This window comes from Coregonus clupeaformis, chromosome 1, assembly GCF_020615455.1.
Source record: "Coregonus clupeaformis isolate EN_2021a chromosome 1, ASM2061545v1, whole genome shotgun sequence".
In the NCBI taxonomy this organism is placed as follows: Eukaryota; Metazoa; Chordata; class Actinopteri; order Salmoniformes; family Salmonidae; genus Coregonus; species Coregonus clupeaformis.
The window spans coordinates 34,139,035-34,152,181 of record NC_059192.1 but is presented as its reverse complement, the minus strand read 5'-3'; the positions used below and the strand labels follow the sequence as shown (position 1 = coordinate 34,152,181).

Below are 13,147 nucleotides of genomic sequence, written 5' to 3'. Positions count from 1 at the left end.
AGAGAGCTGGGACCACAGTCTCAAAGAAAACCATTAGTAACACACTACGCCCTCATGGATTAAAATCCTGCAGCGCACGCAAGGTCCCCCTGCTCAAGCCAGCGCATGTCCAGGCCCATCTGAAGTTTGCCAATGACCATCTGGATGATCCAGAGGAGGAATGGGAGAAGGTCATGTGGTCTGATGAGACAAACATATAGCTTTTTGGTCTAAACTCCACTCACCGTGTTTGGAGGAAGAAGAAGGATGAGTACATGAACACCATCCCAACCGTGAAGCATGGAGGTGGAAACATCATTCTTTGGGGATGCTTTTCTGCAAAGGGGACAGGATGACTGCACCGTATTGAAGGGAGGATGGATGGGGCTATGTCTCGCGAGATCTTGGCCAACAACCTCCTTCCCTCAGTAAGAGCATTGAAGATGGGTCGTGGCTGGGTCTTCCAGCATGACAACGACCCGAAACACACAGCCAGGGCAACTAAGGATTGGCTCCGTAAGAAGCATCTCAAGGTCCTGGAGTGGCCTAGCCAGTCTCCAGACCTGAACCCAATAGAAAATCTTTGGAGGGAGTTGAAAGTCCGTATTGCCCAGTGACAGCCCCGAAACCTGAAGGATCTGTATGGAGGAGTGGGCCAAAATCCCTGCTGCAGTGTGTGCAAACCTGGTCAAGACCTACAGGAAACGTATGATCTCTGTAATTGCAAACAAAAGTTTCTGTACCAAATATTGAGTTCTGCTTTTCTGATGTATCAAATACTTATGTCATGCAATAAAATGCAAATTAATTACTTAAAAATCATACAATGCGATTTTCTGGATTTTTTTTTTGATTCCGTCTCTCACAGTTGAAGTGTACCTATGATAAAAATTACAGACCTCTACATGCTTTGTAAGTAGGAAAACCTGCTAAATCGGCAGTGTATCAAATACTTGTTCTCCCCACTGTATATAGAGAGTTGGGCCAATGCGATTTCTGTATTATGAAGCATTTCCATGACACTTCAACATTCTATGGCTGCCATTTTAGCTCCCCATTAACATTACATGGGGGATATTTAATGCTACGTAACTGAATGTCTATAATTAGAACAATATTTACAAGTTCTAAATGGCTCTGGCCCCCATTATTTACTCTGTCACGTGTCCGAGGAGGACGGAGGTCATATTCAGGGCCGGCGATGCGACACGACATTGTACATGGCTAGTAATCCCACACACCCCAGTCCACTACTACTATGGGAGTCTGTTCAAGAGAACGTTACGATATAAATGTATTGTGTAGATCAGGTATGACTGTTTGTCATTTGGAACTGTGGGTCGTGTCAGCTCTTCACATCACATTTCCACCTGCAACATTGTGTTTTACCTCATTAAATACACCCCAAATCAATGAGTGATGGCCCTATTATTTGAATGTGATGTGATGGACTCTGGTTGTAAACCTGCTCAGAGGCATGACTCAGTTCATCATAGAGTGACCTCTGGTATGAAAGGTTGTGGTCACCTTACAGGGAATGAAAGGCCACAACACTGATATATCCTGTGTGAGGCCAAGTAATGTAATAAAACGTATGTTGCCTACATTACTCCTGTTCCTTTGTGCAACTGAGGAGACATGACAGATCAGGGCTCTATATCTTCTTTCTTCCTGAGTGATATCAGATAAACCGGGAACGTGACATCCATTTCCTGTGAGTGAAGAGCCTTGGGTTGTGTTCATCAGGGCACATTGTAACAAAACATTTTTGCAATAGAAAACTAAAAGAAGCGTTTCCTATTGGACAAGTTCAGATAGCACCTCTCCATTTCACTCAGTTTCGGCGCTTTTTCTTTCATCTCGTGCCTAGTGAACATGACCCCAGACATAGGATGCATGTGGACACTTCCACCTTCCATGTCCTCCTTTTTCTCCAATGAGAATCCTGAGAGTCTGCCCCTTAGAGGCAGTCAGGACACAGCGCCACTTGTCCCGCCCGGTGGGCCCTGCAGGGACACAGTCTGCGGTGGGCAGGGTCGGACCCAGCGCAGCTGAACAGGAGACGCTCCCGCTGCAGGCCGCAGCGACGCCCCCACGGGCTGTAGGCAGGAAATAGATGGTTGTCCACTTCCTGGTCCGTGCTGGAGCAGGACAGGCCCAGTCTGCCAGAGGGAAAAGCAGTGGTGATCAACCAGTATGGTCTCATCAGAATCTGTTCGAAATTGTGACATTTAACCATTGTAGTTACAGTGGGGGAAAAAAGTATTTAGTCAGCCACCAATTGTGCAAGTTCTCCCACTTAAAAAGATGAGAGAGGCCTGTAATTTTCATCATAGGTACACGTCAACTATGACGGACAAAATGAGAAGAAAGAAATCCAGAAAATCACATTGTAGGATTTTTTATGAATTTATTTGCAAATTATGGTGGAAAATAAGTATTTGGTCAATAACAAAAGTTTCTCAATACTTTGTTATATACCCTTTGTTGGCAATGACACAGGTCAAACGTTTTCTGTAAGTCTTCACAAGGTTTTCACACACTGTTGCTGGTATTTTGGTCCATTCCTCCATGCAGATCTCCTCTAGAGCAGTGATACTTTGGGGCTGTCGCTGGGCAACACAGACTTTCAACTCCCTCCAAAGATTTTCTATGGGGTTGAGATCTGGAGACTGGCTAGGCCACTCCAGGACCTTGAAATGCTTCTTACGAAGCCACTCCTTCGTTGCCCGGGCGGTGTGTTTGGGATCATTGTCATGCTGAAAGACCCAGCCACGTTTCATCTTCAATGCCCTTGCTGATGGAAGGAGGTTTTCACTCAAAATCTCACGATACATGGCCCCATTCATTCTTTCCTTTACACAGATCAGTTGTCCTGGTCCCTTTGCAGAAAAACAGCCCCAAAGGATGATGTTTCCACCCCCATGCTTCACAGTAGGTATGATGTTCTTTGGATGTAACTCAGCATTATTTGTCCTCCAAACACGACGAGTTGAGTTTTTACCAAAAAGTTATATTTTGGTTTCATCTGACCATATGACATTCTCCCAATCCTCTTCTGGATCATCCAAATGCACTCTAGCAAACTTCAGACGGGCCTGGACATGTACTGGCTTAAGCAGGGGGACACGTCTGGCACTGCAGGATTTGAGTCCCTGGCGGTGTAGTGTGTTACTGATGGTAGGCTTTGTTACTTTGGTCCCAGCTCTCTGCAGGTCATTCACTAGGTCCCCCGTGTGGTTCTGGGATTTTTGCTCACCGTTCTTGTGATCATTTTGACCCCACGGGGTGAGATCTTGCGTGGAGCCCCAGATCGAGGGAGATTATCAGTGGTCTTGTATGTCTTCCATTTCCTAATAATTGCTCCCACAGTTGATTTCTTCAAACCAAGCTGCTTACCTATTGCAGATTCAGTCTTCCCAGCCTGGTGCAGGTCTACACCTTTGTTTCTGGTGTCCTTTGACAGCTCTTTGGTCTTGGCCATAGTGGAGTTTGGAGTGTGACTGTTTGAGGTTGTGGACAGGTGTCTTTTATACTGATAACAAGTTCAAACAGGTGCCATTAATACAGGTAACGAGTGGAGGACAGAGGAGCCTCTTAAAGAAGAAGTTACAGGTCTGTGAGAGCCAGAAATCTTGCTTGTTTGTAGGTGACCAAATACTTATTTTCCACCATCATTTGCAAATAAATTCATAAAAAATCCTACAATGTGATTTTCTGGAGAAAGAAAATCTCAATTTGTCTGTCATAGTTGACGTGTACCTATGATGAAAATTACAGGCCTCTCTCATCTTTTTAAGTGGGAGAACTTGCACAATTGGTGGCTGACTAAATACTATTTTTCCCCCACTGTATATGTCACCTAAGCTGACATATTGGTTATATGTCACAGTTCCAGATCAACACCCCTAGTCCTGGTAGAGCTACAGGGGGTTCATGCTTTTGTTCCTGCACAGCACTAACATACACAATTCAACTAGCCAAGGCCTTGATGATTAGGTGATCTCAGTTCAATCATGTTTTTATTTTTTCATATATATTTTTATTTTACCCCCTTTTTCTCCCCATTTCGATCTTGTCTCATCGCTGCAACTCCCCAACAGGCTCGGGAGGCGAAGGTCGAGTCATGCGTCCTCCGAAACATGACCCGCCAAACCGCGCTTCTTAGCATCTGCCCGCTTGACCCGGAAGCCAGCCGCACCAATGTGTCGGAGGAAACACTGTTCACCTGACGACCGAGGTCAACCTGCAGGCGCCCAGCCCGCCACAAGGAGTCACAAGAGCATGATGAGTCAAGTAAAGCCCTCCGGCCAAACCCTCCCCTAACCCGGACAACGCTGAGCCAATTGTGCGCCGCCCTATGGGACTCTGGATCACGGCCGGTTGTGATCGAACCCGGGTCTGTAGTGACGCCTCTAGCACTGCGATGCTGTGCTACTCGGGAGGCCCCTCAATTTAGTGCTAGGCTGGAACAAAAACCATAGAATTTTGCTATAGTCAGCAATGTGATATAACAGGGTATTGATGGGAATTTCTTATAGCCTATCACAATATTGTGTGAAAACATTGAACAGGGATTGTATTGGCCTACCTGGTCTGGAGACTAGAGTTACAGCCGATGCTAAAGTGTACATGTAGCACACAAGTACTAACAGACAGCCTAAACCATGGTACAGTATAATACCACTGTGTGTGCTATGTGCTGTATTGGCTAGTCCTCTTGCACCTGTGTATATTTAAGTATTGGATAGCTGTGCCCTTGCACCTGTATATACAGTGCATTCGAAAAGTATTCAGACCCTTTTACTTTTTCCATATTTTGTTACGTTACAGCCTTATTCTATAATGGATTAAATAAAAAAAATGTCCTCATCAATCTACACAGAATACCCCATTATGAAGAAGCGAAAACAGGTTTTTAGAAATGTTTGCAAATGTATTACAAATCAAAAACAGAAATACCTTATTTACATTTACAGACCTTCTCCCTTACCTCACCTCGCTCATCAACTCATCCTTGACCGCTGGCTATGTCCCTTCCGTCTTCAAGAGAGCGAGAGTTGCACCCCTTCTCAAAAAACCTACACTCGATCCCTCCGATGTCAACAACTACAGACCAGTATCCCTTCTTTATTTTCTCTCCAAAACTCTTGAGCGTGCCGTCTTTAGCCAACTCTCTTGCTATCTCTCTCAGAATGACCTTCTTGATCCAAACCAGTCAGGTATCAAGACTGGTCATTCAACTGAGGTTGCTCTTCTCTGTGTCACGGAGGCTCTCCGCACTGCTAAAGCTAACTCTCTCTCCTCTGCTCTCGTCCTTCTAGACCTATCCGCTGCCTTTGATACTGTGAACCCTCTCCGAGTTGGGCATCTCCGGCGCGGCTCACTCTTGGATTGCGTCCTACCTGACAGGTCGCTCCTACCAGGTGGCGTGGCGAGAATCTGTCTCCGCACCACGTGCTCTCACCACTGGTGTCACCCAGGGCTCAGTTCTAGGCCCGCTCCTATTCTCGCTATACACCAAGTCACTTGGCTCTGTCATATCCTCACATGGCCTCTCCTATCATTGCTACGCAGACGACACACAATTAATCTTCTCCTTTCCCCCTTCTGATAACCAGGTGGCGAATCGCATCTCTGCATGTCTGGCAGACATATCAGTGTGGATGACGGATCACCACCTCAAGCTGAACCTTGGCAAGACGGAGCTGCTCTTCCTCCCGGGGAAGGACTGCCCGTTCCATGATCTCGCCATCACGGTTGACAACTCCGTTGTGTCCTCCTCCCAGAGTGCAAAGAGCCTTGGCGTGACCCTGGACAACACCCTGTCGTTCTCCGCTAACATCAAGGCGGTGACCCGATCCTGTAGATTCATGCTCTACAACATTCCCAGAGTATGACCCTGCCTTACACAGGAAGCGGCACAGGTCCTAGTCCAGGCACTTGTCATCTCCCGTCTGGATTACTGCAACTCGCTGTTGGCTGGGCTCCCTTCCTGTGCCATTAAACCCCTACAACTCATCCAGAACGCCGCAGCCCGTCTGGTGTTCAACCTTCCCAAGTTCTCTCACATCACCCCGCTCCTCCGCACACTCCACTGGCTTCCAGTTGAAGCTCGCATCTGCTACAAGACCATGGTGCTTACCTACGGAGCTGTGAGGGGAACGGCACCTCCGTACCTTCAGGCTCTGATCAGTCCCTACACCCAAACGAGGGCATTGCGTTCATCCACCTCTGGCCTGCTGGCCCCCCTACCTCTGCGGAAGCACAGTTCCCACTCAGCCCAGTCAAAACTGTTCTCTGCTCTGGCACCCCAATAGTGGAACAAGCTCCCTCACGACGCCAGGACAGCGGAGTCACTCACCACCTTCCGGAGACATTTGAAACCCCACCTCTTTAAGAAATACCTGGGATAGGATAGAGTAATCCTTCTACCTCCCCTTACCCCACCCCCCCAAATAATTTTTTTTAAATTAAAAAATAAAAATATATATGTATATATATTGTAAAGTGGTTGTCCCACTGGCTATCATAAGGTGAATGCACCAATTTGTAAGTCGCTCTGGATAAGTGCGTCTGCTAAATGACGAAAATGTAAATGTAAATGTACATAAATATTCAGACCCTTTGCGATTGTAGTCCACCTGTGGTAAATTCAATTGATTGGACATGATTTGGAAAGGCACACAACTGTCTAGATAAGGTAGGAGAACCTTCCAGAAGGACAACCATCTCTGCAGCACTCCACCAATCAGGCGTTTATGGTAGAGTGGCCACTCCTCAGTAAAAGGCACATGACAGCCCGCTTGGAGTTTGGCAAAAGGCACCTAAAGGATTATCAGACCATGTGAAACAAGATTGATCTCTTTGGCCTGAATGCCAAGCGTCACGTCAAGGAAACCAGGCACCGCTCATCACCTGGCCAATACCATCCCTACGGTGAAGCATGGTGGTGGCAGCATCATGCTGTGGGGATGTTTTTCAGCGGCAGGGACTGGGAGACTAGTCAGGATCGAGGGAAAGATTAACCTGCGTAAAGGGTCTGAATACTTATGTAAATGTATTATTTCAGACTTTTATTTTTAATAAATTTGCAAAAATGTATAAAAACCAGTTTTTGCTTTATCATTATGGGGTATTGTGTGTAGATTGATGAGGGGGGGGAAACAATTTAATCAATTTTAGAATAAGGCTGTAACGTAACAAAATGTGGAAAAAGTGAAGGGGTCTTTCCGAATGCACTGACTGTAGTTATTGGATAGCTGTGCCCTTGCACCTGTTTGCAGTATGTTTGTTCTGTCTGTCTTCCTGCCTGCCTGTCGGTCTGTCTTTCTGTCTGTCTGCCTGTATGTCTTTCTCTCACCTGGTGAACGCTGCGGGGTTGTTGAGGTGGTGGAACAGGGCCGGCTCACACACCAGGGAGGCACGTCGACAAACACTCGCACACGACTGGCCCAGGGGGCCCAGATGTATTCTCAGAGCGCTCTCAGGTGGCCAGGTAGGGAAGGACACGCTGCAGAAGTCCTGGGGTCAACATGAAGACAAGAACAACAGTTATATTATTTTGCAAAAATGTTGAAATGTATCATATACAGTGGGGAAAAAAAGTATTTAGTCAGCCACCAATTGTGCAAGTTCTCCCACTTAAAAAGTTGAGAGAGGCCTGTAATTTTCATCATAGGTACACGTCAACTATGACAGACAAAATGAGAAAAGAAATTCCAGAAAATCACATTGTAGGATTTTTAATGAATTTATTTGCAAATTATGGTGGAAAATAAGTATTTGGTCAATAACAAAAAAGTTTCTCAATACTTTGTTATATACCCTTTGTTGGCAATGACACAGGTCAAACGTTTTCTGTAAGTCTTCACAAGGTTTTCACACACTGTTGCTGGTATTTTGGCCCATTCCTCCATGCAGATCTCCTCTAGAGCAGTGATGTTTTGGGGCTGTCGCTGGGCAACACGGATTTTCAACTCCCTCCAAAGATTTTCTATGGTGTTGAGATCTGGAGACTGGCTAGGCCACTCCAGGACCTTGAAATGCTTCTTACGAAGTCACTCCTTCGTTGCCCGGGCGGTGTGTTTGGGATCATTGTCATGCTGAAAGACCCAGCCACGTTTCATCTTCAATGCCCTTGCTGATGGAAGGAGGTTTTCACTCAAAATCTCACGATACATGGCCCCATTCATTCTTTCCTTTACACGGATCAGTCGTCCTGGTCCCTTTGCAGAAAAACAGCCCCAAAGCATGATGTTTCCACCCCCCATGCTTCACAGTAGATATGGTGTTCTTTGGATGCAACTCAGCATTCTTTGTACTCCAAACACGGCGAGTTGAGTTTTTACCAAAAAGTTCTATTTTGGTTTCATCTGACCATATGACATTCTCCCAATCCTCTTCTGGATCATCCAAATGCACTCTAGCAAACTTCAGACGGGCCTGGACATGTACTGGCTTAAGCAGGGGGACACAGCAGGATTTGTGTCCCTGGCGGCGTAGTGTGTTACTGATGGTAGGCTTTGTTACTTTGGTCCCAGCTCTCTGCAGGTCATTCACTAGGTCCCCCCGTGTGGTTCTGGGATTTTTGCTCACCGTTCTTGTGATCATTTTGACCCCACGGGGTGAGATCTTGCGTGGAGCCCCAGATCGAGGGAGATTATCAGTGGTGTTGTATGTCTTCCATTTCCTAATAATTGCTCCCACAGTTGATTTCTTCAAACCAAGCTGCTTACCTATTGCAGATTCAGTCTTCCCAGCCTGGTGCAGGTCTACAATTTTGTTTCTGGTGTCCTTTGACAGCTCTTTGGTCTTGGCCATAGTGGAGTTTGGAGTGTGACTGTTTGAGGTTGTGGACAGGTGTATTTTATACTGATAACAAGTTCAAACAGGTGCCATTAATACAGGAAACGAGGGGAGGACAGAGGAGCCTCTTAAAGAAGAAGTTACAGGTCTGTGAGAGCCAGAAATCTTGCTTGTTTGTAGGTGACCAAATACTTATTTTCCACCATAATTTGCAAATAAATTCATAAAAAATCCTACAATGTGATTTTCTGGAATTTTTTTTCTCAATTTATCTGTCATAGTTGACGTGTACCTATGATGAAAATTACAGGCATCTCTCATCTTTTTAAGTGGGAGAACTTGCACAATTGGTGGCTGACTAAATACTTTTTTTCCCCACTGTAGCTCATGAGACTGGGTTTGGAACAGTATGCAACAAGGTTGTTCAACTCAGTTTAGGGTCCTCACTATCTGGCCATGCTAGGAGGTACAGAATTTTCAAACGTCAAAAAGTGAGCACCCACTATATCCTTGACCTAAATTAGTAACAAAAATGTGCCGTATTTGCCAATCAGTTCTTACAATATTGCCACCATTGTTCTTTCTAGCATGGCCAGCTAGTGACTACCATTAATATACAGTTGAAGTCGGATGTTTACATACACCTTAGCCAAATATATTTAAACTCAGTTATTCACAATTCCTGACATTTAATCCTAGTAAAAATTCCCTGTTTTAGGTCAGTTAGGATCACCACTTTATTTTAAGAATGTGAAATGTCAGAATAATAGTAGAGAGAATTATCCATTTCACCTTTTATTTATTTCATCACATTCCCAGTGGGTCAGAAGTTTACTTACAATCAATTAGTATTTGGTTGCATTGCCTTTAAACTGTTTAACTTGGGTCAAATGTTTCGGGTAGCCTTCCACAAGCTTCCCAAAATAAGTTGGGTGAATTTTGGCCCATTCCTCCTGACAGAGCTGGTGTAACTGAGTCAGGTTTGTAGGCCTCCTTGCTCGCACACACTTTTTTAGTTGTGCCCACAAATGTTCTATAGGATTGAGGTCAGGGCTTTGTGATGGCCACTCCAATACCTTGACTTTGTATCCTTAAATTATTTTGCCACAACTTTGGAAGTATGCTTGGGGTCATTGTCCATTTGGAAGACCCATTTGCGACCAAGCTTTAACTTCCTGACTGATGTCTTGAGATGTTGCTTCAATAAATCCACATAATTTTCCTTTCTCATGATGCCATCTATTTTGTGAAGTGCACCAGTCCCTCCTGCAGCAAAGCACCCCCACAGCATGATGCTGCCACCCCCGTGCTTCACGGTTGGGATGGTGTTCTTTGGCTTGCAAGCTTCCCCCTTTTTTCTCCAAACATAACGGTGGTCATTATGGCCAAACAGTTCTATTTTTGTTTCATCAGACAAGAGGACATTTCTCCAAAAAGTACGAACTTTGTCCCCATGTGCAGTTGCAAACCGTAGTCTGTCTTTTTTATGGTGGTTTTGGAGCAGTGGCTTCTTCCTTGCTGATTGGCCTTTCAGGTTATGTCAATATAGGACTTGTTTTACTGTGGATATAGATACTTTTGTACCTGTTTCCTCCAGCATCTTCACAAGGTCCTTTGCTGTTGTTCTGGGGTTGATTTGCACTTTTCGCACCAAAGTACGTTCATCTCTAGGAGACAGAATGCGTCTCCTTCCTGAGCGGTATGACGGCTGTGTGGTCCCATGGTGTTTATACTTGCATACTATTGTTTGTACAGATGAACGTGGTACCTTCAGGCGTTTGGAAATTGCTCCCAAGGATGAACTAGACTTGTGGAGATCTACAATTTTTTTTCTGAGGTCTTGGCTGATTTTCCCATGATGTCAAGCAAAGAGGCACTGAGTTTGAAGATAGGCCTTGAAATACATCCACAGGGACACCTCCAATTGACTCAAATGATGTCAATTAGCCTATCAGAAGATTCTAAAGCCATGAAATCATTTTCTGGAATTTTCCAAGCTGTTTAAAGGCACAGTCAACTTAGTGTATGTAAACTTCTGACCCACTGGAATTGTGATACAGTGAATTATAAGTGAAATAATCTGTCTGTAAACAATTGTTGGAAAAATTACTTGTGTCATGCACAAAGTAGATGTCCTAACCGACTTGCCAAAAGTACAGTTTGTTAACAAGACATTTGTGGAGTGGTTGAAAAATGAGTTTTAATGACTCCAACCTAAGTGTATGTAAACTTCTGACTTCAACTGTATATTACCAAGCCTTGCTCTTTGTTCCAATGCCTCCCAATATAAGACATTATAAGACACATATAGTAATATAAACCATAGACCGTATAAAACCTGATGAGTGATGTAAGCATGGACCCTTTCCAGCATCCCTTCACTGGTGAACTCTCGAGGGGTGAAGGGCTTGACCTTTAAAACAGACATAGAAGCTAAATACAGCTTTATGTCAGGGTTATGCTAATCATATGAGCCTTCATTAGCATTCATATAACAGCCATAACAATGGATAAGGGGTTTCACCTGTAAAACAGACAAATTCTATCTTCCATAGATCTCGAGATCCATTACAAGGTTATTGTGACTGACCTCTGTGCGTAGAATAGCCCTGACTGTCTCTTGAACGTCAGTGGTGTTGGTCATGTCCACGGTCCAAACGTAGGGCTTACCGATGAACTCCTCGGCATAGGGGTGCTGGGAGGAGACCTGACAGACACACACACACAGACACATGTACACACACGCATGCATGCACACACACCAACACACACGCACGCACACACACACACACTTCCCAATTAAACCTCCATTGGGTGTGAAATTGTCATTAGGTTAATTTTTTCTTCATTTTTCAATTTTATTTGATTAATTTCTTAATACATCTTTGGATTAGTTCATATCCAGTACCTGTCGTGTTGTGGGCTTCCCTTTATAGAAGTCACTGTTTTCAGAGGAGCGAGGGGGCTGGAAGCGCGGCTGGAGGAAGACACACCCTAAAGCTATGGCCTCCAGAGGAGCTGGACCCTCATAGGGAAACCCAAGGCCCACAAACACCTGAGGGGGGGAATCACTATCACTGCATGGCTTTCAGAGATATTGTAGAAAGTAATGTAGTTTTCATGATTTGGTCATTGAGTGCTTGAATCCTAACATATGAAGCTATATATTAGACCCAGGTCTGAAACCATGCATAGATGTCCACGGAAGTTTGCACAATAAATCAAGATAGGAATTGTCCTCATGGGCCCTGAGACACTGTGGTCTGGGTTCAGTTCTGTTGTTACCTTGGCTCTCCTGAGGAGCTGTAAGAACTGATCCTGGGCCAGCAGGCCGTGGTTGATAATGTTACTGGGCAGCTGAGCGGAGTGGCCTGGAGGCTGGTACACTGTGCCGTGGGTCTCCAGCTCCTGACTGATCACCTCCAGATAACGCTCCTTGCCCTGGAATAGAGTAGAGTAGAGTAGAGTAGAGTAGAGTAGAGTAGAGTAGAGTAGAGTAGAGTAGAGTAGAGTAGAGTAGAGTAGAGTAGAGTAGAGTAGAGAAGAGAAGAAGTTGGTCCTCTGTAGCTCAGCTGGTAGAGCACGGCGCTTGTAACGCCAAGGTAGTGGGTTCGATCCCCGGGACCACCCATACACAAAAAAATGTATGCACGCATGACTGTAAGTCGCTTTGGATAAAAGCGTCTGCTAAAAGGCTTATTATTATTATTATTATTTATAAGTTCATTTATAGTATAGAGTAGAGTTGAGGGAGTATGTTGCATGTTGGCCGTTCCAAAAACAACCTATCTAGTCAGGACATTACTGGATGGCACTGTCGTTGGTCACTGCACCCTTTTACTCCATCTGCCTCCTTACCTGCCACATGTAGTCCTGTTTCCCATAGACCACAGCCGTGTTGTCCTTCCTGTATGGCCCTGGCTCCACTTCCTCCTCCCTCTCTTCCTGCTCCACCATCACCTCCTCGCTCACAAACCCCAGGAACGAGTTATCAGGGGTATGAGCTACACAGGAGACAGAGACACAATAGGTCAGAATGCAATTTTGGATTATATCGTTAGGAAAGTGTTGTTGTATTGATTGTTTGAAGTCACATTATAACCACAGACCAACATTGTAGCCATCAAACAACCAATAAGTTATCACATTTAGTATATTGTCTAGTGGTCAAGAACTACAGCAAATCATTATTTCATCAGCAAAGAAACAAGTGTAAATCCTCTATCAGTTAGATCTCAAAGGATTAAAACCCGTTTCTTCCCAAAAGGCTTCTATCAGAATGAACAAGAGAGGTATAAGACAAAACAATGTGTCGATGTCTAATGTGTCTATTAGGTCTAATATCTCGTATGTGTCTAAT

At 44.8% G+C, this 13,147-nt stretch overlaps 1 protein-coding gene across 1 annotated transcript in view; it reads right to left on the bottom strand.

Annotated features, from left to right (window-relative positions):
- Positions 1–929: 929 nt before the first annotated feature.
- The window catches only part of LOC121582383 (alpha-1,6-mannosylglycoprotein 6-beta-N-acetylglucosaminyltransferase B-like), a 44,867-nt gene continuing 32,649 nt past the window's right edge, over positions 930–13,147 (bottom strand). Inside the window, exons 11-17 of the mRNA XM_041898129.1 lie at positions 12,646–12,791; positions 12,073–12,228; positions 11,696–11,842; positions 11,378–11,494; positions 11,126–11,200; positions 7,343–7,503; positions 930–2,141 (exon numbers count right to left, since the gene is read on the bottom strand). Coding sequence (XP_041754063.1) covers positions 1,940–2,141; positions 7,343–7,503; positions 11,126–11,200; positions 11,378–11,494; positions 11,696–11,842; positions 12,073–12,228; positions 12,646–12,791 — 1,004 coding nt within the window. The 3' untranslated portion in view covers positions 930–1,939. The remainder of the gene's footprint in view (positions 2,142–7,342; positions 7,504–11,125; positions 11,201–11,377; positions 11,495–11,695; positions 11,843–12,072; positions 12,229–12,645; positions 12,792–13,147) is intronic.